This window comes from Cladophialophora bantiana, assembly GCF_000835475.1.
Source record: "Cladophialophora bantiana CBS 173.52 unplaced genomic scaffold supercont1.8, whole genome shotgun sequence".
Classification (NCBI taxonomy): domain Eukaryota; kingdom Fungi; phylum Ascomycota; class Eurotiomycetes; order Chaetothyriales; family Herpotrichiellaceae; genus Cladophialophora; species Cladophialophora bantiana.
This window is the reverse complement of record NW_015971582.1, coordinates 1,032,190-1,051,534: the sequence shown is the minus strand read 5'-3', so window position 1 is coordinate 1,051,534 and position 19,345 is coordinate 1,032,190. Positions and strand designations below refer to the sequence as shown.

The following is a 19,345-nucleotide window of genomic DNA, read 5'->3' as shown; positions in this document are numbered from 1 at the left end:
GGTGACTGTTTCAGCATTCACACACTGGCAAAACTTGTAACATCTTCAATCCTGTCGCCAGCTTTCGTCCTTAATCACCCGGGCTTCCATAGCTCTTCTTATCACATCCAGCACACAGATAACCGAGTTGTTTCCAGTCGTAGCGTCTGTTCCATTCATGGCAACATCTCCGTTTGAATGTTTGTTGACATCGCTTGCATTGGTAATGGTGCCGGTGACGGCGTGGGCGTCGGTGACAACGGAGTGACCAAGGACTGCTAAGCGAGCAGCATGTACTGCTTCTCGCCAACTTTCCATGCTGAACTTGCCTTCACTCTCCATCAACAACGTTCTGCCATCTTTGCCGAAGGCAAACACATGCAAGCTAGCGCAATTCTTTCGTTGCAAAACCCCTGGGTTGGTGACAACCGCGCCATTCTCACTGCTGATGCCTACGAGTGCAGCAGCAGCCAATGTTCTCATCTGCACCGCTGCATCTAAGCAACCGAGAATAGCAGCATTGAGTGCTGAAGTAAGCAAGTCGAGATAAGTCTCACCTTGCCCACCCCCTTTGACTCCGCCGGGTAGGCTCTCGTCACTCTCGACAGACACGACTTGGAGAGTGACCTGCAACATGGTTCGCGGAGTCTCCTCGCCAAGCACAATGGCTTGAAGGGTTCGTTTGATGAGCTCTTCGACATGTCGTTCTTTGACCATTCCGACACCATTGTGTGGCCTGAGATTGACCTCAATCAAGGTCGACTCAGGTATCTCATCAGATCGGTACGGAACTTCGACTGGGTAATTGACCCCGGCGACGATTTTGTAGCTCTTATGCGGCGCGCAGTATGTTGCTGACCCATCTGCATTGACCAATGTGCCCAGGACTGCCTGAGGAGGCTCACTCATGAGTAGAACAGCCATGATGGGGATCAATCAGTTTATGGGAGAGAGTTCGTGGCTAGGTGAAGGATTTTATAGGGCCTTGCCAAGAGCCATTAGCGCGAGGCTGTGAATGCAGAGGAGGAATATCCGCCTCGGAATGTATTCACGTCGAAAAGGACCACGAGACGAGAGGAAACCTTTCGTAGGGTGAATGGGATTTGGGACAGAGAATACCAATCACTCCTACGGTTGAATTCTAAACCAAAGCCTCCTGGGTATCAAAAGTAAACATAATCAATCAGGAAGCGCTCTCATTACACCTTCAAAGGCTACTAATGCCATCGCATTCGCAGGGAATGCTCTGAGGAAGCAGGGCACAAAGCCCCTCCAGTACCCTCTCCATCCGGACTCTCTATACACAGCAATGGCAGCATCCTTCCAATGTCTAAAGCGAGGAGTGCCGTCATTCAAACTGCCGCCCAACGGATCCGTCATTATGCGCTGCTTGACCACGTCCGAAGGGTAAGACGTCAGCCAGAAGACTTGTGCCGACATTCCGCCTGCCCAAAAATTGATCGCGGGAGTGGAAAGAGAAGTGTGTTTCTTGAACCAGGTCGTCATGAGGTCGTAGCTGCCCCACCAGCAGAAGAAGAATGAGCGGAAGATCAACGTTGAGAAGAGGCCGTGATACAAGCCAGGGATGCCGTGGGAACGAAGAATCTTTCTCGTGCAGTCTATAGGGCCACTGTACAGCCTGTCCTTCTTCTTGGCGGCGTATTGAATCTGCAATCGTGCCTTGACATGTTCAACCGGCGCAGCAATAAACGAAACGGTAGACCCCGCCATAGTCCCGGCAATCCCATGTCCAAAAGCAGGTAATTTCTCGTTGGCGAGCTCTGCAGCGCTCTTTCCGGGTCGGAAAGCCGGGTTGGCAAAGATGTTCTCAAGCAACAGCCTCCGGTAGACTGTCAAGCTTCCCAACATGACAGAGTCCATGGCCATCCATCCTAGCAGTGGCGGAGTTGCACCCTTGTAGACTCCTGTTATCCCTTCTTTTCTCAGCGTCTGCAACAAGCAGTCTAGTGGTCCTTTGAATTGCGCTTTCTGCGAGGTCTGCAAGCGAACCTTGATCGTATCGAAAGGGTGACCGACGGAGAGTTTTGCTATGCCCGAGAAGACGCCTGCGACGAAGCCCTTGTAGTTGCTTGCGATGGACTTTGTTGGCGAGTCCTGTCCGGCGGCTTGCTTGGAACGGTGCAAAACTTCAGTTACGGTTTCCTTGTGGCCATTTGGAGGCCTGGGCAACGGTGAGCATGCACAAAGAGCAACGAGCCGTGAGAAGAGGTGGTTCCTCCTTACTTACCTGTCCAAGGTTTCCGACATGCTGGGAACTCCTCCAGGCGGGTACCGCTGGCTACCGACTTGATAGAACCACACGCGCGGTTGCAACCATTATTAAAGCGATCAAGCCCGATTCAGCTTACCTGGATCCCGAAAACAGGCCTGACAACCAAGGAGCGGTTGATGATCATAATATTCTTATGAGAGTGGGAGAAGATTCAATTGCGATCGCCGGGGCCGATCTAGCCTCCCCGACTGGCTGCGTGATGATGTAGTGGATCTGGCCTGCAGGCAAAAACAGTACGAGAGTGGTTCCCATTTCGCCATCAAAAGAATAGGTAATTCGGTGCCCGCTAGATAAAAGCTTGCCTACCTTGGCCTACCTATGGTAGGTATGCTATCCCTCCTACTTGATCCGCGCCGCTGGCGCCAACAGCTCGCCTCCATGTACAGTAGTTCCTCCCTTCCCTCGAACTGGGCCTCTTGCTCAGGTACTGCCATCTACCTCGTATATACCCCCGGATTTCACTACGGTTAAAGACTCTGGCAGTTTAGTCTTAGTGGGCAAAGGTTCGAGCTCGCATCCAAAGCGGAGATGGAGAACCACATAAATGGAAATGCGCCTAGAAAAGTGTGGACGACCCTCATTACAAACACCAAATATCTCTCAGGCCTCCTCACGCTCGAATACTCCTTGAAGAAAGTTGGCTCCAAATATCCTCTGGTTGCACTATACACAGACACATTCCCTCCTGAGGGCCTCGAAGCCCTCAAAAGGAGAGGCATCCCGGCGAAACCTATCCCTTACCTCCTCCCCTCCGTCCCCAAGGAGTATGCCAATGATCCACGTTTCTACGACTGCTGGAGCAAGTTGACTCCCTTCAGTCTGACTGAGTATGACCGCGTTGTGCAGCTGGACAGCGACATGATGGTTTTGAAGAACATGGATGAATTGATGGAGCTGGGGCTGGATCCGCCTGAGATGAACGGCGAAGGAAACAGGGTATACGCAGCCAGTCATGCCTGCGCCTGCAATCCCTTGAACAAATCACATTACCCAAAACATTGGATACCAGAGAACTGTGGGTTCACTTCCCAACACAACACACCAGACGATGCCCAGATTCATGGGCCACCTCCCACCGCGGGGATAGGGTCCCCCAACGGCGGCCTAGTCGTGTGCAATCCTAGCCAGGGCATCTACAACAAGATCCTGGATGCCATGAAAAACGGTGACTTGACCTCGAGTTATGACTTTGCCGATCAGAGCTTGCTCGGCGATCGGTTTTATGGTCGTTGGGTTGGATTGCCATACATTTATAACGCTCTGAAGACGTTGCGATGGAAAGGAGTCCATGACGCAATATGGCGCGACGATCAGGTGAAGAACGTGCATTTCATCCTGAGCCCGAAGCCCTGGGACGAGAAACTGGAAGCCGTTCAGGACGAAACGCACAGATGGTGGCACCGAATAAACGATGAGAGATTGGCGCATGAAAAGTCTGCTGGGATCAATGATGGATTTTAGACCAAGCTAGTGAGGTTGTCGATAAGGAGCAAGGTACTGGTATTCTGATGTGATCCGAGACAATAGCGCCGGACGGGCGAAATAGATGCTGATAGAATTTGTATTACAGATTTAGATGCTGATGGCTGGCAGCAGCAACCCCAGACATGATGGCCCCTTGCTCACTCTTGATCCTCTCAAAAAGGGCCTCTGCGGCAGTCTCACAGCCTGGGTTCGTGCCCTCATGCAGTCTATGCAGTGAGTTGATGATCGACCGGTCCGTGTCAGGAACCCTGGTTCCAAACTCCGATTGCAAGAGAGCGAAGTAAGCCGTGTTGAGAAAGAGAAATGCCCACTGCAGGTTCTCTTGGTTCTCCTCGGGTCCGTTTCTCAGCTCACTCATCGACCACCATGTCATGGTCGAGCTCAACGAAGGGACGTGGACATTGCCAATCGTTTGATTGATCGAAGTGAAGGCTTTGCGATCAACTCTCCATCTCGGTTGTCTCATGATCGCGCGAGCGAGCCACGCTGTGGGAGCGGCGAGGCTGTTCGTTGTGCAGGAGAATGCAACGCACATGCCCACGTCGGTCGATACCAGGCCTTCCTGTACCAGGATGCCCGACGTGAAATATATCACGACAGCACGGGAAGCACTGCTTTGCCCGCTTCTCCCGACCCATAGTCTCATTCCGGTCATCTTCAAGATCCACCACACTAGATGCTGATCCTTTAAGCACAGCGCCGCTGTATGCCAGGAAATGCTCTCAGCAGTGACCGGAGTTGATACACTCATGTCTGGCGAATATACCCGCAAGTCGAGACCACTGGGAACGGGTTGGGATCGAGTGTCTACTTCTGTCGCATTTTGAATGGTGATCAGACCAGTGCTGCAACACCTCCAGTCCACTCTTGCTTCAGGATCTTGTCCTGCTCCCGGACGGAATTCCACCGGTCTGCTTTTAGTAAGACTACGAGCGAAAGCGGCAGAGATACAAATAACAAGCTCGCACACACCGAGCCACCAGCTAGACGAACGAAGTCCGAGGTAATGACACAAGAAGCTCAACGTCAGGCAAATCCCAATCGCATCAGCCTTGATGCATGCCCAGCTGGTTAGAGGCTTCAGCCAAACCGCTTCGAATGCCTGTCTCCCACCATTGACAGCAGAAAGGAAGTCTGCTCCCAGCCTGCTGTCAGACTGCGCAGCTATCACAAGCCCATCCTTCCACGTCTGCGACAGAGGCGCACTTCTTGGTCGAAGCGGAATCGAATGGCTAGAATGGTGAATATTTTGAGCAGCCAGAGTGACGAAGGTGACGATTCCGATATATCCTATAATCGTTAGGATCCAGCCAGTTGAAAGCCGCCACGCCAGGCTGAAGCCCAACTCAATCATATACAAGGCCAGAATGGTCAACGTCGAGCTCAACCCGATAAGAAACGATATCTTTCGCGATGTGACGTTGGCCGTGCAGTACTCAGAAACCGCATCAAAGGTGATGACGAAGGAGATCTTTCCTGCTCCGCTGACGGAAACCGCAACACTTGCTGCATTTTTGCTTGGTTGTCCTGATATATTCGCAGCTGGCAAATTCAGTGTGTGTTGGAGGTGGTCCCTCAGAGTCTCTGACTTTTGGTTGAGTAGATTGACCTGCAGTGCGGCCGCCAGTATTTCCAGCAACTGGTCCTTGATGCCATCCTTTTCCTGATCAGTAACTAGGATTTGCGAGCACCATCTCAACTTAGCGTCTGTTGCAGGAACCTGCAGCCGAATCTTTGCAACTTCGTAAGCATGGCAGGAGTGGAGTTGGTCTGTGACGTCTCTGACGGTGTCTTCTGAGACAGTGGATCGCAACACTGATACCCCCACCGCTCGAGCGTGAAAAGCTGATGTGGCAGTAGTTGTTCGCACCAGGTAGCCGTCGACCAGTTCTGGATGCACGCCGTTACAATTAACACGAGACATTTCCAAGGCGGCAACACTCCGAGATTCCTGCTCGTATCCCAGGAAGGAGCGAATTCGATGAGAGCCCGACATTCGGAAGAGACTGGTGACGATGGAAACGAGTCCCAGGGGAGCGGCCGCAAGGCTGAAGGCTCCACTGATGCCCCTAACATCTCGCAACAATTGTTTGGTACTTCGTTCGCCGATGAGGAGAATCAGAGGCCCAACATCAGAAAGGGCGGTGGCCCACGCGTCGTAACTTGAATCGACGGCGCCACCGATTGGGAGTCCCCAGGCTTTACCAATCAAAAGACAACCGTAGATGAAGGAGCCAGAAAACATGGCGGTCAGATCTGTGTCATTGATTCATTGGTGGAATATGAGGGAAATACTCTAGACTCTTTCTTTATCCATCTCCATGGCCTGACAGCGAAATATTTTTGAGACTGATGAGGCTGAAGTGTTTCAGAACACACTGGCAGCCCGAGGCCAAGGACGATGTTGACCTTGTTGCACACATAGCAGACAAGGGTAGAGGAATCAGGGGCAACGGATGATGATTGGGCGGCGGAAGACTCACCATATCAGCCTGTAGCCTTCTGCTCGGTCTGATATACATGGTCTCTATTGGGTCGCCAAAAGGTCAGTTGCTCAGGGGTCGCTGTGACCAGAGGTTGGGTGGCGAATGTAGCAACACAGCTAGCAAGAACAGTAGTACTGTACCAAGTACTGGTAGACACAGAAGGCCGAGCAAGAGTCACAGGTGAGGAACAAGAATCATGATATTGCCAAAGTTGCAAACTTGATGCCTGACGCTGGATCACCTCATTGATGATGATTCAAGATCCAGTAAGTCCCGGCCTGCCATTTTTCCCACCATCATGGCCCAACTTGGTAGACTTCCGCCTGCGCTTGCGCCTTACCTGCGTGAAGGCACACGACAAGTCTTCCATGCACGGCCGACACACTCTCACATTCACCGACAGTCTTCTCGATGAACCAGAGGGGCTTCGTTTGTCTCTCTCCCACGAACATGAGTTCGATACAAACGCACCGCATGGCACTCATCTGACCTGAAGATTCCCTCTCATTCTGCAGCTAGGCTGATATTCCCTCGCTTTCACCCAACCAGCAAAATTCTCGAAGCAAAATGATTGCTAGATGGTCAGAAGAGAGTCGGGTTACTAACAGATCTTGCCGTCGCATCCGCAGACTCGTCCTCCTCGAGCAATGACTGCCCATCCGAAGGCCTCTGCCATGCCTAATCATCCCGGCCCGGGCCCAAAGCTCAAGTCGAGGCCTTTAACTGACTGGTCGAAACCCTTCTCTGGACCTCGCGAGAGGGAGAAATCTTCAGGAAAGAGGAGCTGCTGGGCAGCGGATGAAGCCTTGGAGGCCAATGGTCGTGGCGGTTCACATCCACCTACTACGTCCTTCCATCAGTCCATCGGAATCTGCAGTCATGAGTCGATATCGATGGGCACCCCACGCCCAGATCCTCTTCATCCAACGATCTTGTCCTGACGAGCGGCAGAAATATCACAAATTCAGACTGCCCGAGGAAATTCTGGAACCGTCAGTGGCTAGAATTAAAGGCACGGTCAGCATTTTTGCTCATTTTTTCCCACTCCAATGGCTCCGTGCAACGTGGAAGTGCAGGCTACGAATGATGACTGCGCCGGCGCAGACTTTGGTGCCAGATTATTGTGAAAGGTCTCTTGCAACTGGGCTTCCCCGTCCGCAAGCACTCCCAATTCGCAGCCCCAAGATCAGCATCACCGCCCAATGTCAATTACAGTTAGTAGTGGGGCGCAGGCCAGAATTCAATGAGACCTGCAGTCTTGTCAAAATGGATCAACGAGGCAAAAAGATGGTTTGACCTACCTGCTAGAAAGGGCACCACAACGACAGCCGACTGAGGCAATTGGGGCGGGCGCCACCGAGATGAAACCACCTGTGACAGGGCGAGGACCCGTCGCATCGACCATTCAGCGGCGGCCTGTAGCCGACCATCTCTTGCCATCTCTTGTAATGGTCCGTTTCCCCTGCTTCCTCGGGCGTTGAGGTCCGCAGTGCCGTTCCACAAGGTGCCTGCATTGGCCCAAGCACCAATCCAAAAATGCCGAAGATGGGCTCCTACTCAGCACCGTCGCATGCACCTCGACAGCCCGCTCAAGCCCGGCTTCGCAGCTACAACATTGTTCGAGCCATGCGTTTTTTCGCATACGTCGTCCTGTGCAGGCCGAATCTGAGGCGAGATGTGGAGGGATTCTGCATCATGCAGCTGGACCGAAATCCTCCCTGGCAAAAGGCAAGCTAGTCCGCCTCTTCAAGCCCTGACTTCTCCCTCGTTCCTCGCGCAATTCTGGCATGAGGATATCACCACCTACTGTCACAAGCCCTTTTTTGCTCATCACACTCCCATCACTTCAAACCGCGGTTACAACAACCAACTTGACAAACTTTGCAAAGCTTTCGAATTCGTTTTCTGTCTCTTGTCAAGACTATTTCTTATTCCTCTTCTTCTTATGCCCGTTTCCTTTCTCCAACGTGGGACAGAATCTGTCATCCATGAAGTGCAACAGCGAGAATAACAAAACCGACCGGGTCTCAAAAGTATTTCGACGTCACGCTTAGCATCTTTTGAGACCTGCTTGTGTGACCTCTGTGCTTCTTTTGGGCCCTACAAGTTGCAGTGTACATTGAGTGTGCACTTGTTCTGGACGTCTGCCAGACGCCTCACCGCTTCCTTCGTACCTGAACCCTTCCTCTGTACCTGATTTTGTGAAGCAATACTCTTGCACCACCTCAGTAAAAACTGGTCAAGCGGTGCATAAAGATTTGACCTGCTCCACGCCACGCAACACAGGCGACCATCACTCGGTCATTCAAGAGCACATCTCCAGCCTCACATTACGACTTCAGTCTCCCTCAAAGCCATGTGTGTGCGTACGAAGACCTCGTACGGATGTGGATGCGAATATAAGACTACCGCCGAGTGCCACTCATCGCATTGCCAGGGTCTGGAAAGATATCACTACCCCAGAAGTGGCGACTGCCGTGCCTGCAAAGAAGCTGGCAGCACGGTAACACGAGGGCGAGATGGCAAAGGCCGGTATGGACAAGAAATCAGCAGGCGAAGACACTCTAGGGAAGATGATGAAGCATCCATCGAGGAACTGCCCCCCAGTGCTGATGTTGGTGATGGAATAAGTCCGTGGGCTCCTCCATCATTGCGAGAAAAGGAATGGAGCAGCCATTCTAGAAAAAAGGCAGATGACGCTTGGTTGCAAGAACATGCAGAGCGAAACCTGGACCTGCAAAGCATCCGCGACTCTCTGCCGGACGATACCCCTTCTGATCGCAGATCCCGGAACGCCCATTCTTCCCCTCGACGACATGCACGAATCTACTTGGTGGATGATGATCTCCATTATGACCGTGGGGACAGCTATGACCGACGTCATCGCCGGGAGGAGTCGGGCAGGAGCCTTCCTGTCGAGATACGCAGCACCAATGTCTACCGTCGGCGACGACAAGACAGCCAAGACAGTTTCGACAGCTTGCGCAGCTCGCGTTCTTCGACCCGAAAGCATACCCCGGCGCCCACCAGTTACACGGCGTACGAGTACAACGATCTTCACGATTCCGGATACGGCTCATATGGCTCTCGAGCATCTCATGGGTTTCGAAGAGCAAAGACCGAGCCCTACGCCTACCCACCATCTCCACCACCCCAGGTTGTGAGCATCAAAACACCCTCACCCCATTCTTATACCCCATACGGAGTCGGCCCGGTCAACATTGTCACACGCGCTCCGGCCTATGGGTACAGCTCTCCAAGATACTGATTCAATAAGAATCCTCCTTGATCTTTGCAGCAAGGCATTTCCCAGGCGTTTTGAGCCCAAGGCAAGGCTGAACAAGGCATTACATGGTCTTTGCATTGATGCAGGCAACTGAGCATCGGTCACTTTTCCTCTATCAACTGCACGGCGACACACCTAGTGTCTACAAGCTTGTTCCAGTCAAGAGATATACAAATTTCCGCAATGCAGTGCAATGCCAAGATGCTAACCAGCGGGCATTTGTGAGCCCCTAGTGGGTTAGTTATTCATTGAGTTTGTGTGGCGAAGGCTTCCAGGTTGTTATTGACACTGTGAGATATCAGTGTCTCTGATGTATGATTGTTACAATGTGGGTCAACGATATCAACGAAGCGAATGAGTGAACAACGGCGGACGGACTTTGACTCAAATCAGGATGTTTTGAGCTAATGACATAAGGACCCGGCGCTGAGAGGACTTGGGGAGGAGGGTTACCGTAGGAGATGTCTGGAGGCTATAGTCAGTACTTCTAGTCAGTTTTGGAGGTACTTTGACCTGTATCTAGTATTTTCTGAACTATTGTTACACGCGTTGGTGATGAGTTCGCCTTTGGAGCATTCCCACCCACAGCACCCACATCGACGTGCTATGCACGTACATTTGCCCGGATGTCTGAGGTCGAGCGGAACTCGATTCTTTCCATAATGCGATCCGGCCACTGGGTTTACCCTTACACCCTCTCATTCGTCGGCGCTTCGATTTTTCGATTTCGGGCTGGCAAGTCTTTGGGGATGCGTAGCGTACATTCCCTCTTGTCCCCCCTTGCGAGAGTGAGCGCCCACGGTCTGTTTGCCACATAGCTACTACATTTTGTACGTAAACATGTCTACTAGTGCCACCAGGGCGGAATACGTCGACCTCGAGAAGCTACACACCTACAAAAGAATACTTAATCGTACGGAGTAATGCCTCTACCTCTACACAACCCAACGACGTAAGTTTAGGGATTCAGACGCGGATGGGGACGGCGATGCGATGCGAGACGAAAGTGCACAGCCCCCCTAACCTAAAAGGCAATCCTAGCTTTCAGCTTTCCAGTTCATGATTCAGCTCCAACCTTGAGATTTTTTTGGGTTTCAGGTCCAGGTCCAAGTCCAGGTCCCAGCCTGGTGACATACTGGCTGAGTTCGGGCCCCGCGCAGGTCGCCATGTCGGGAGGAAGAGGCTCGCCTCGCCACGTAATAATACCTGGGTGCAGGTAGGTGTACCGGGTTCGTACGGAGACGTCTGTAGAGCACCCGGACGCCCACGTCCTGCAGTGTCTTATGTACTCCAGGCGCCAGTCATGCCAGAACTTCCTCTTTGCCTAACTGTATTCCTTTTTACCCGTTTTTCGTTTTTCGTTTTCCCCTTTTCTCTTCCGCACGTTTGGTCTAGATCCTTCGAATACGCCCGAGGACCTATTCATCAGAATGTAAAAGCATCAAGACGAGACAAGAGGAGAGGCCCGAGTGATGACGAGATTAACAGACCTCACTGACATGGCGCTGGACTTCTAATCGACTAGATGGGATTTGATTCTTGGTCGAGATCAAGCCCCTCCCCATTATGTGTCTCTCCGTCATCTACTGTGAAGCTTGCAGTGTAGCCTACTTAAATTACTTATTCCTTGACCATCCAGCTCAAATCAAACGCCCCTCACTGTGGCTGTTCTCAGCGTATTGTTACCGCCAGGCTGTCCAACACTCGATGTGTATCCGGCTGTGCAGTCGCTATCAGATTGAAACCCCGCGGAGAGGTCTGCATGGTGCCCACACTACACGAAGCATGAAACAGAGCGAGAGCGACGGTTGTCCGGCCTTCGCGTTGGAAGTAGTCATGGAACTCCTTTCTCACCTAACTCCTCAACCATCGAAGCATCCACGGGGATTCTCGCCTCGTGCTCGTCGAAAGCCTAGCAGAACTCCTTCTCCGATATGATGGCCTTCTCATTCTCATACTCGCTCCATCTCAGGGTGCTCGTGTCACTCTCCGTCCCACTGTGCTTTTCCTTCGGCGGAGTCTCTTTCTTCATGGCCGCCTTCAACTTGGCCGTTCTGTCCTTGCTTTCTTTCTCGAATTTCGCTGACCAGTCGATCTTCTTCATCTTGCCGTCCTTCGCGACGACAACATCACCCGAAGGGACCCACTCAGAGGACTTCCCCATGGAAGTGATGTCACCGAGCTTGGCGACGCCATGGCCAACGGTCTTGAGGGCCAGGCCGACTCCCGAGATCGCGGAGCCTGCAGCACGGAGTGGGAATTTGGCGATGCGTACGCGGCGGGATTCCTTGACTTGAACCATTGGCATGCGGGGAAGGGCTTTGATATCACCTGGTCTGAGGGCAAGGACCCAGTCCCAAGTGTATTGGGAAGTGTCGCCGCGGTATTGGAAGTAGAAATTTCCCTGTGAAAGGCTCATCAGCGCCAGCGGTTGGAAGGGCACAGGTTGGAGAGGCGTATGAAACTTACCAAGCCAGACTTGTCCGCCACAGTCCATTGTAGACGCTGGGTGTTCGGGATGACAACGGGCTTCGTGACGATAACAGCCACAAACTGGATCTTGGCATCCTTTGAGTAGCTCTTGGTATCAGCAATCGCGCAGTACTCGTAGTCGGCGAAGTGCTGTTTGTCGACTGCCTGGAGTTTGGCAATCGGGATGAGATGGACGTGCTCGGTCGGGGAGAAGACGGTGACTGAAACCTCGAGAAGAGAGTAAGTTCAGAGTCAATCTAGGTAGAAAACGATGCACTGGAGGTGGTAGAGGCGTACACAGCCAGCTATAGATCTTTTGCGCAACTTCCTTGACCGTCATATTCGTGATACCCAATTCAAGATGATTTGGTCCCCATTTCGCCTTGTCATTCTCCTTTGTGCCATCTTGAAGATATAGGTTCACGCTGGCAAAGTTGCGTCCGCCCTTGATGGCCTGCTCGCGGATCTTGGTAGCGGCCTCGAGCTTGTCAGTGGTCTTGGAGTCTGCAAGGTTCTCGGTGATTAGCATCACGTTCTGGCCGGCGCCAAAGGCGTCGTCTTTGAGCGTGTCAAGAGTAGCAGCAAGCTTTTCCCGGGCCTCGAAGTTGTCGTCTCCGTCATTTGAGTGGTGCAAGATGCTGCAATCACCAATGATGCCCTTGAGACTGGAGACATGGGGAGTGCTGGTCGTCGGGTCATTGACATAGATCCATGGGTGCATGGGCAGAGATGGAGGAGTGGTGAAACCCAAGAGACGGTTCGACTTCTTGCCCATCTTGAACGAGATCCACGCCTGGTTGAGAGATTATTTGCGACAACGATACTGCGATGGAGGAGCAGAGAGGACTGATTCGAGGGTGGACAGCGTGGGATCAGATGGGGGCGGTCAGTTGAGCAAGGTACTAAGGTGCCAAAGAATCGAGATGTGCTCTAGGTTAGGAGAGCTTGACGAACCTGCAAGCCACTGCCCGATAGGACCCTTCACAACGAAAAGGGGAAGAAGTAAAGGTGAAGTGGTGGTCAAGGAAGTGAGAGAGCAGTCAGGTCGACACTTTGATTGCTACCCCTCCTCAGTTGGGATGCCAATCCTCAAGCCATTGCTGAGGAAGTGGGACACAGGCATTGGAAACCAGACAAGGCTGAAAGTCATGTGTCCATGATTGTGTGAAAGAAGCTCTTTGCAAAGGTCGGAACCACCGTGCACTGCAATAACTAGCACATTTGAAGCATGGAAAGTTGAGGCTACGCGGATCACCACACGCTGGTACCCGGGCCTTGTCAGGCTCACAAGGCAGACTCCAGCCCCTCATCCTTCTCCTGCTTGTGATAGTCCGGACTTCTCTTTGCATTCGCACGAGTTGCGCCCGTAATTGGAGGGACAGGCGTAGAGAATGTGCCGAAAGAGAGCCTACCAGCCTTCAGATACAACAAGGTTTGGCGAAAACTGGTCAAAGGCTCCCACTGCCGCTAGTGTGGAGGAGACCGGCGTTGGCAGCCATCTGCTGCCTGGTAGCCGCAAATCTTCATTCGCCCAGTCCCCAACCAGACCGTGGCATGTTCATGGTCCGGCAGGATGCAAGGCGACTCCTTTCCTTCACGCCCAGGTCAGGTTGAAAGAGTCAAGTAGGCTTTTCCGCCTTCCCCTGCCGATTCGATTAGTATGGAAAGCTATTGACCGTCATGTGCTTCTCAGTCAAATGGTATTGGACGGAGCGCGCCCGATGTGCCCATGCGCTTCCTCATCTCTTCTCCCGCTGCTACCGTGCTAGGCACCTTGATCCCACAGCAGTCGCCCCAGTAGTCAGGTTCGTGTCCGAAGTCCTTCACATGCTGCATTCTCTCCGCCTGCGCCCGAAGTGTCTCTTCGTCCAGTTGGCCCATGTCCTCAGTGCCCGGTATTAGACCCCCAAAAAGGAAGTGCTGCATGATGGGCAATTTGCCCAGGACTTCCTTGACGAACATTTTCCGCATGCCGTCTTCCACTTTTTGCCAGCTCTTTGCACCTGAGATGTCGTCTAGCATAGGGCTATGCCAACGCAATCCCTTGACAGTCTTGACGCTGTCGACCCACCGCACTTGGTTGAGGTAGATGTAGTCATCACCTTCCTCATCCAGGACAACGTTGTTGTGGATCGACCTGGGCGTGATGTAGGCATGCCCGACTAGCTGGCTTGCACCGAACAAAAAGGGCAAGAACTGGTAGTCGTCGAGGCCCCAAACGCCGTGGCTCCCAGCAGGTTCTAGATAGTATGTGCTCTGGATCTTGCGCATAAGGTTGAGATATCGGATGAAAGTGTGCATTACAATCGCAGGTAAGTCTTCTCGTTCGATCTGCTTCAGCTGGTACAGACACAACAACCACATCATAAAATTCAGTTCGTGTCCAGACCCATAATCCAGTCGCTCCTCGGAACCAAATGAATTGATCAGATAGACAGAGATCTCTTTGATGGCATCCTCATTGTGCAGCCCCAGGACTTCCTTGTGCATCCTGTCCACATCTCTTACAATGGCTTTGTGCAGACTGCGAAAGACCGGGTTGCCAAATCTCGATCCCGTGTCGAGAGGAGGATATTGTTTTACCATTCTTTCCAAGATGTCGAGGACCGTGTCAAGTTTCTTGATGGTGGTCGACAAACATCGAGAGTCGAGCGAGGAAATTCGACGACCGCGGACACAGTCGGCCAGGGTGAAGATCCATGCCAGCACCAGCACGTACGTCGGCGAGGCTAGGAACTTCTCATGATCCGAGGGCGACAGAATCCGCTTGACTGGCGTCGTGAAATGCACAGATTCGATCGATGGAGGGGGAGGTAATGCAGGTGTCTTGGGAGCAGGTTCTGACAGTGCAGGCTGCTGAGATGATTTTCTTCGAGACCCAGGAATCAACTTGGGGATTGTATGAGACAGCTTTCCATTTTGGTTATCAGCATTTCCATCGGCATTGCTGTGTTTGGTCGTTTGTTCGGATGCCATGGTGCTAAGACTCTATGTTGAAAGTGGTATCCAAGTCTGTTGTTCTCCGAAGCAATCCATCGTAAGAAGGGCAGTTTTCGTAGGTGGCGTGAATGCCGGAAACTGCTTTGCCCGCCACCGGTTGCTTAGGAGATGCCCCTGTCCGGAGCTACCCCGCGAGCCACCTTTGAAACCCTTCAAAGAAGTGCAAGAGCCCAGAGTAACTTATATATGTAGACCGATTTTGACGTCCACTATCAGTGGAATACAAGTTACTCATATTGAGGATTTAGGTTATGATACATCTCTCTTTCCCGAGCCGTCGACATTGAGGAGACGCAAAATCAGTAACGAAACCCAGCCAACTTTTACCAGTGTTCGGACAAGGCGGTTTCTGGACAATATCACTCAGCTCGATGATCTCGCAGTCCGCTTTTTCTTTTCAAGCTCGCATGACGTTTCCGACACTATTAGTACGTGCAATACGACCCTGTACGCCCCAAGTACTCGGTAGAATCTCAAATATCCGAGAAAGATCCAGAAGCGACCTCCGTTAGAAATCAAACTTAATAGAAACGTGTGATTTTCGTAGCTTTACCCGGTACGTGTCTTGTCTTTTTCGAAAGCCAAATCTTTCACTGAGCAAAACATTACGGAGCTTTCCAACACATCAACAATCTCCAGGTGCCCGTATTCTCTTGCTATATCCGGCGGTAAACGATGTGAAACGATTGGCTTTCTCTCTGGTCTCGCACTATGTTGTCGCAGAAATTGCACTACTGCAGCATTTCTACAAGTCCATAAAGCGGTTCTATGGAACATAATCACGTCAATAAGGTCGGGTAACGTTTCGGAAAGCGCATGGTCGAGGAGGGCACCTCTCTCGTGAAGCAGGGTCAATATTGGCAGAGTCGCTGGATCATTTTGGTCCCTTTTGCAGATGTGGGTGACCAATTCCCCTTTTGTCGCGTCGTCACCATGATCAACGAGTCACCGGACGGTATCAATCGAGGCGAACTGAACACCACGAGAAAGTGGTGTGCTTTTATATTTTCCGGCATACGCATTAGGGTCAGCGCCAGGTTAAGAAACCAACGGACAACCTCGTCGCGGCACCCTGTTGGATAGCATACCCAGATCACTCAGCTTGTAATCATGTCCCTTGCAGGCACAAGCTTACCCCAGGAACAGCGGAGCCAAATAACTTTCCGGCATATCGATGTCCCATCCATGATCAATCAACACCTGTAGAGTCGCTAAAGATATGGACTGTGTCGCAAGCACGACCAAACCTTTCAATTTGTCCCAGGAAAATTCATGACCGCATCCAAGAAGAGACCCAAGGTCACCGGCTAGTCCGTCTTCAGCAGCCTTGAGAGCATTGGGAGAGGGATAAACTTTGTTGATCCTTCTGCTTTGTTGAGCCTAGGATTTTATCAAAGGATGTCATTCTGCGGTATTGTGAGATTGATGGAGTATTGAGTATACCTACTTGTAGTAGATGTCAATTCTAGTGAGCCAGACTGAAAAAAAAACAGCGCGGTCAGACGAAACTTCGCTGGGTACTCTTCCGCAGCGAGTTACATCAGACACGAAGTCCATTCTTTGTCAGACGCAGCCACTTAATTTTCTGCTCCGCTCGCCTGGGCACAGCTCGCGTGCTTCTTCCCCGCCAAAAGAGAATCCCTCAGTGGGCGGCGCGTCGCCCACTAGCCTTGCCATCCCAATAATGATCTCATCCGCACGGTCACGCGTCGCCTAAAACAACCTGGGCCGCAGCTTCTCGGTTAGGCAGCATGAGATGGCGGCTATACAAGGGCATCTTTGTCTCTTCGGGTCTCGACCTCTACAGCATGTTTTCGATGCGATTTACAAAGTCGATGCCGTGCTCCCTAAATCACGCCATACCTTGGATTCTGGCACAATTCCTGCAGCTTGCGCCATCTTCCCAACAGACCTGAAGTATCCTTTCTCGATCGGCTTCACCGCTACCTCCAAGACTCCATGATCGACGCCTATTTGCTGTTCTGAGCTTCGGTCGTAGCCACTTCTTCTTTTTTGGAACTGCATACCTCCAATCATTGCATCTTATTTCCTGCCGACCTGATGTCTCTCAGCCCCGAATGCTATCAGACTCTCAAATTCAAGGATCGCTAACCGGCGTCCCCATCCAACTCTTGACATGACCCTTTTCGTTTTCAGGGCTGCGGACATTATACGTTTTTCGATCAAGCTATGATGCTATGGAGTCGCACAATCACGACCGCAGTGGCAATCCCGAATCCCTTTCCACCTCTTCAGATATAACTCCAGTGTCTTCAGCGCAACCTCGTCCTCCAAGGCGGCAGTCTAGCGTTCGCTTTTCCGAGAACACCAAAGCCCCCTCCCAACCTCCCATGTCGTCCTATCGTCGAAACCCAAGCGAGTCGGATGAGATCATTCCCATTCGAACGGCCGACGGACAGTCAGATCGTCGGTATAACGCCACCGAAGAAAGGATTACTCCCAACACTGTCGGGTCTTCAACTCTCAGCCCGACGACTCTCGCAGGTTCCGGTCAGGAAGAGGAACAAGATTGTGCACAGCAAGAGCCTAAACACGCTTGGACGCCAGCGTGGTTGAAGAAGATTCCGGAAAAATATGGTTCGGTAACACTGGAGAATAAGGGATCCGTGGCCCGGGACCATCTCGCCCTCGAGAGAACCTTCCTCGCCTGGCTGCGGACCAGCCTAGCATTTGCGAGCATCGGCATTGCCATCACCCAGCTCTTTCGCCTCAACACCGCCATTCAGAGTCGCAGCGAGTCTCTCAGCGTCCGCCAGACGCTGCCTCTTTCACCGCTCGTCGGGCACTCCTTGCCAGACGAGCTCCTACCCTTTCTTCAACAGATTGCCGCATCAGTTGCTAGTACGCCGCCGCCGATACCTACTTTAGGCCCTACTCTCCTGGACCAACTGCTTCTCCTCCCGCCGCGCGATGTTGGCGGACCTGCAACCTCTAATGACTATTCGGGCGAGATAGGCGTTGAAACTGATGCTTTCAACGATGTCGCTGCCACGAAACTGCGTCATGTTGGAAAGCCGCTGGGAGCGACATTCATTGGCATCTCCATTGTCATCTTGTTTATCGGCTTCCATCGCTACTTCGAGGCCCAGTACTGGATTATACGCGGCAAGTTTCCAGCGAGTCGCGGAAGCATTTTTGCCGTGTCTTTTGTCACGGGTTCGCTCATCATCGCGAGTTTCGTTGTGGTGCTCGCGATATCTTCAACCAGCTACGAGAGGAAATAATAAACGCAGCATCCATGTATCATAAGGGCGGACAGCACTCAACTCTGCATCCTTTTTGCGGAAAATCCGGTGCATTGTCCAAAGGTTGTTTAACCGTTACTGCACTTACGAGCGTCAGAGTCCTGATTTTGATCAGAGTCATCCGAGAAACACTGGTCCTTTGTGGGTGATAGGCCTGGCCCGCCTGCACGGCGATATTGCCCAGATCGAGGGGAAAAGGACGAGGCACCACTGTGACCAGAATGGCAGCTGCGGTTTTGCTCGAATTCGACGGAGGATAGCGTGTCTTCCTTGTTGTGCAAGGCACACGCGCGAGATATCAAATAATGCACAGCGCTCGTAACACTTCTTGATAGCAGTGTTTAGAAGCTGGGCGGATGGGTTGACAAGCGTTTGAGCACCATAGCTAAGAGGGAGGTTGTTATGTGGTGATACGATCCTGTGTCGACTCTGCCTACATACAGGCACTGTTGTATTTGTATTGCTATATGTATGTAATCTGGATTCATAGAGACGAGAGAGCACAGCCCGAGGTCACCACAAAGCGGCGCTTTTAAGCCAGTTTAGTTGACGGGACAGAGTGTATTCAATGAGCATCCCTACCGCTCTATCTCCGTCTCCGCCTCTCTGTCTGTCTCTCTTTTTGACGACCTTGTCCGACAATGTCTCGATGCACAGCAGCTCTCCTCACCCGGAAAGTCCTGAGCGTCTTCGACAGCGATCAAAAATACGGACTATCTTGGTGCGACTTCCCATGACTTAGCGCAAGAGTTTCTTCTCACCTATCCGTCCAGCGGTGCTGGACAGAGCAGACAGACCCGCCTCGATCTGTTCGTTTCTCTGAACCTAGTGTCATGGGTTGGGTCAGGAAAATGCGTTGGAGGCATTCTATGATTCATTATTGGGAGAGTACAGAGCACTCGGTAGTTCGTAGTCGTCTTCAAAGTACGTTGGTGGACATCATCTGTCAGCGTCAGCCAGGGGCGCAAGAGGCGAGAAAACCGTGTGGCTCGGAAGATTTGTTGCTGCTGGCGCTGCTCGTGCTGCAAGTCATCTCTCGCTTGGTGGTCTTGGCTTTTGGCATCATACGCCCCTTTCC

General features: G+C 52.1%; 8 protein-coding genes across 8 annotated transcripts; 3 read left to right on the top strand and 5 right to left on the bottom strand.

Moving 5' to 3' along the window:
* Positions 1 to 45: 45 nt before the first annotated feature.
* Z519_06031 (uncharacterized protein) lies at positions 46 to 903 on the bottom strand (the record flags this gene model as incomplete). Its single annotated transcript, XM_016763771.1, has 1 exon — positions 46 to 903. The coding sequence occupies one exon, from the start codon at positions 901 to 903 to the stop codon at positions 46 to 48; it is 858 nt and encodes a 285-aa protein (XP_016620095.1).
* A 255-nt stretch (positions 904 to 1,158) lies between these two features.
* Z519_06030 (uncharacterized protein) lies at positions 1,159 to 2,247 on the bottom strand (the record flags this gene model as incomplete). The annotated part of the gene is made up of 2 exons (XM_016763770.1): positions 1,159 to 2,161; positions 2,228 to 2,247. The coding sequence occupies 2 exons, from the start codon at positions 2,245 to 2,247 to the stop codon at positions 1,159 to 1,161; spliced, it is 1,023 nt and encodes a 340-aa protein (XP_016620094.1).
* A 553-nt stretch (positions 2,248 to 2,800) lies between these two features.
* Positions 2,801 to 3,733, top strand: Z519_06029 (uncharacterized protein; the record flags this gene model as incomplete). The annotated part of the gene is made up of 1 exon (XM_016763769.1): positions 2,801 to 3,733. One exon carries the CDS (start codon positions 2,801 to 2,803, stop codon positions 3,731 to 3,733), a length of 933 nt encoding a protein of 310 aa, XP_016620093.1.
* A 103-nt stretch (positions 3,734 to 3,836) lies between these two features.
* Positions 3,837 to 6,002, bottom strand: Z519_06028 (uncharacterized protein; the record flags this gene model as incomplete). Its single annotated transcript, XM_016763768.1, has 1 exon — positions 3,837 to 6,002. One exon carries the CDS (start codon positions 6,000 to 6,002, stop codon positions 3,837 to 3,839), a length of 2,166 nt encoding a protein of 721 aa, XP_016620092.1.
* A 2,597-nt stretch (positions 6,003 to 8,599) lies between these two features.
* Positions 8,600 to 9,511, top strand: Z519_06027 (uncharacterized protein; the record flags this gene model as incomplete). Its single annotated transcript, XM_016763767.1, has 1 exon — positions 8,600 to 9,511. One exon carries the CDS (start codon positions 8,600 to 8,602, stop codon positions 9,509 to 9,511), a length of 912 nt encoding a protein of 303 aa, XP_016620091.1.
* A 1,930-nt stretch (positions 9,512 to 11,441) lies between these two features.
* Z519_06026 (uncharacterized protein) lies at positions 11,442 to 12,776 on the bottom strand (the record flags this gene model as incomplete). Its single annotated transcript, XM_016763766.1, has 3 exons — positions 11,442 to 11,933; positions 11,999 to 12,222; positions 12,299 to 12,776. 3 exons carry the CDS (start codon positions 12,774 to 12,776, stop codon positions 11,442 to 11,444), a joined length of 1,194 nt encoding a protein of 397 aa, XP_016620090.1.
* A 914-nt stretch (positions 12,777 to 13,690) lies between these two features.
* On the bottom strand, positions 13,691 to 14,977 carry Z519_06025 (uncharacterized protein; the record flags this gene model as incomplete). Its single annotated transcript, XM_016763765.1, has 1 exon — positions 13,691 to 14,977. The coding sequence occupies one exon, from the start codon at positions 14,975 to 14,977 to the stop codon at positions 13,691 to 13,693; it is 1,287 nt and encodes a 428-aa protein (XP_016620089.1).
* Positions 14,978 to 17,352: 2,375 nt separating this feature from the next.
* Z519_06024 (uncharacterized protein) lies at positions 17,353 to 18,246 on the top strand (the record flags this gene model as incomplete). The annotated part of the gene is made up of 1 exon (XM_016763764.1): positions 17,353 to 18,246. The coding sequence occupies one exon, from the start codon at positions 17,353 to 17,355 to the stop codon at positions 18,244 to 18,246; it is 894 nt and encodes a 297-aa protein (XP_016620088.1).
* Positions 18,247 to 19,345: the final 1,099 nt, after the last annotated feature.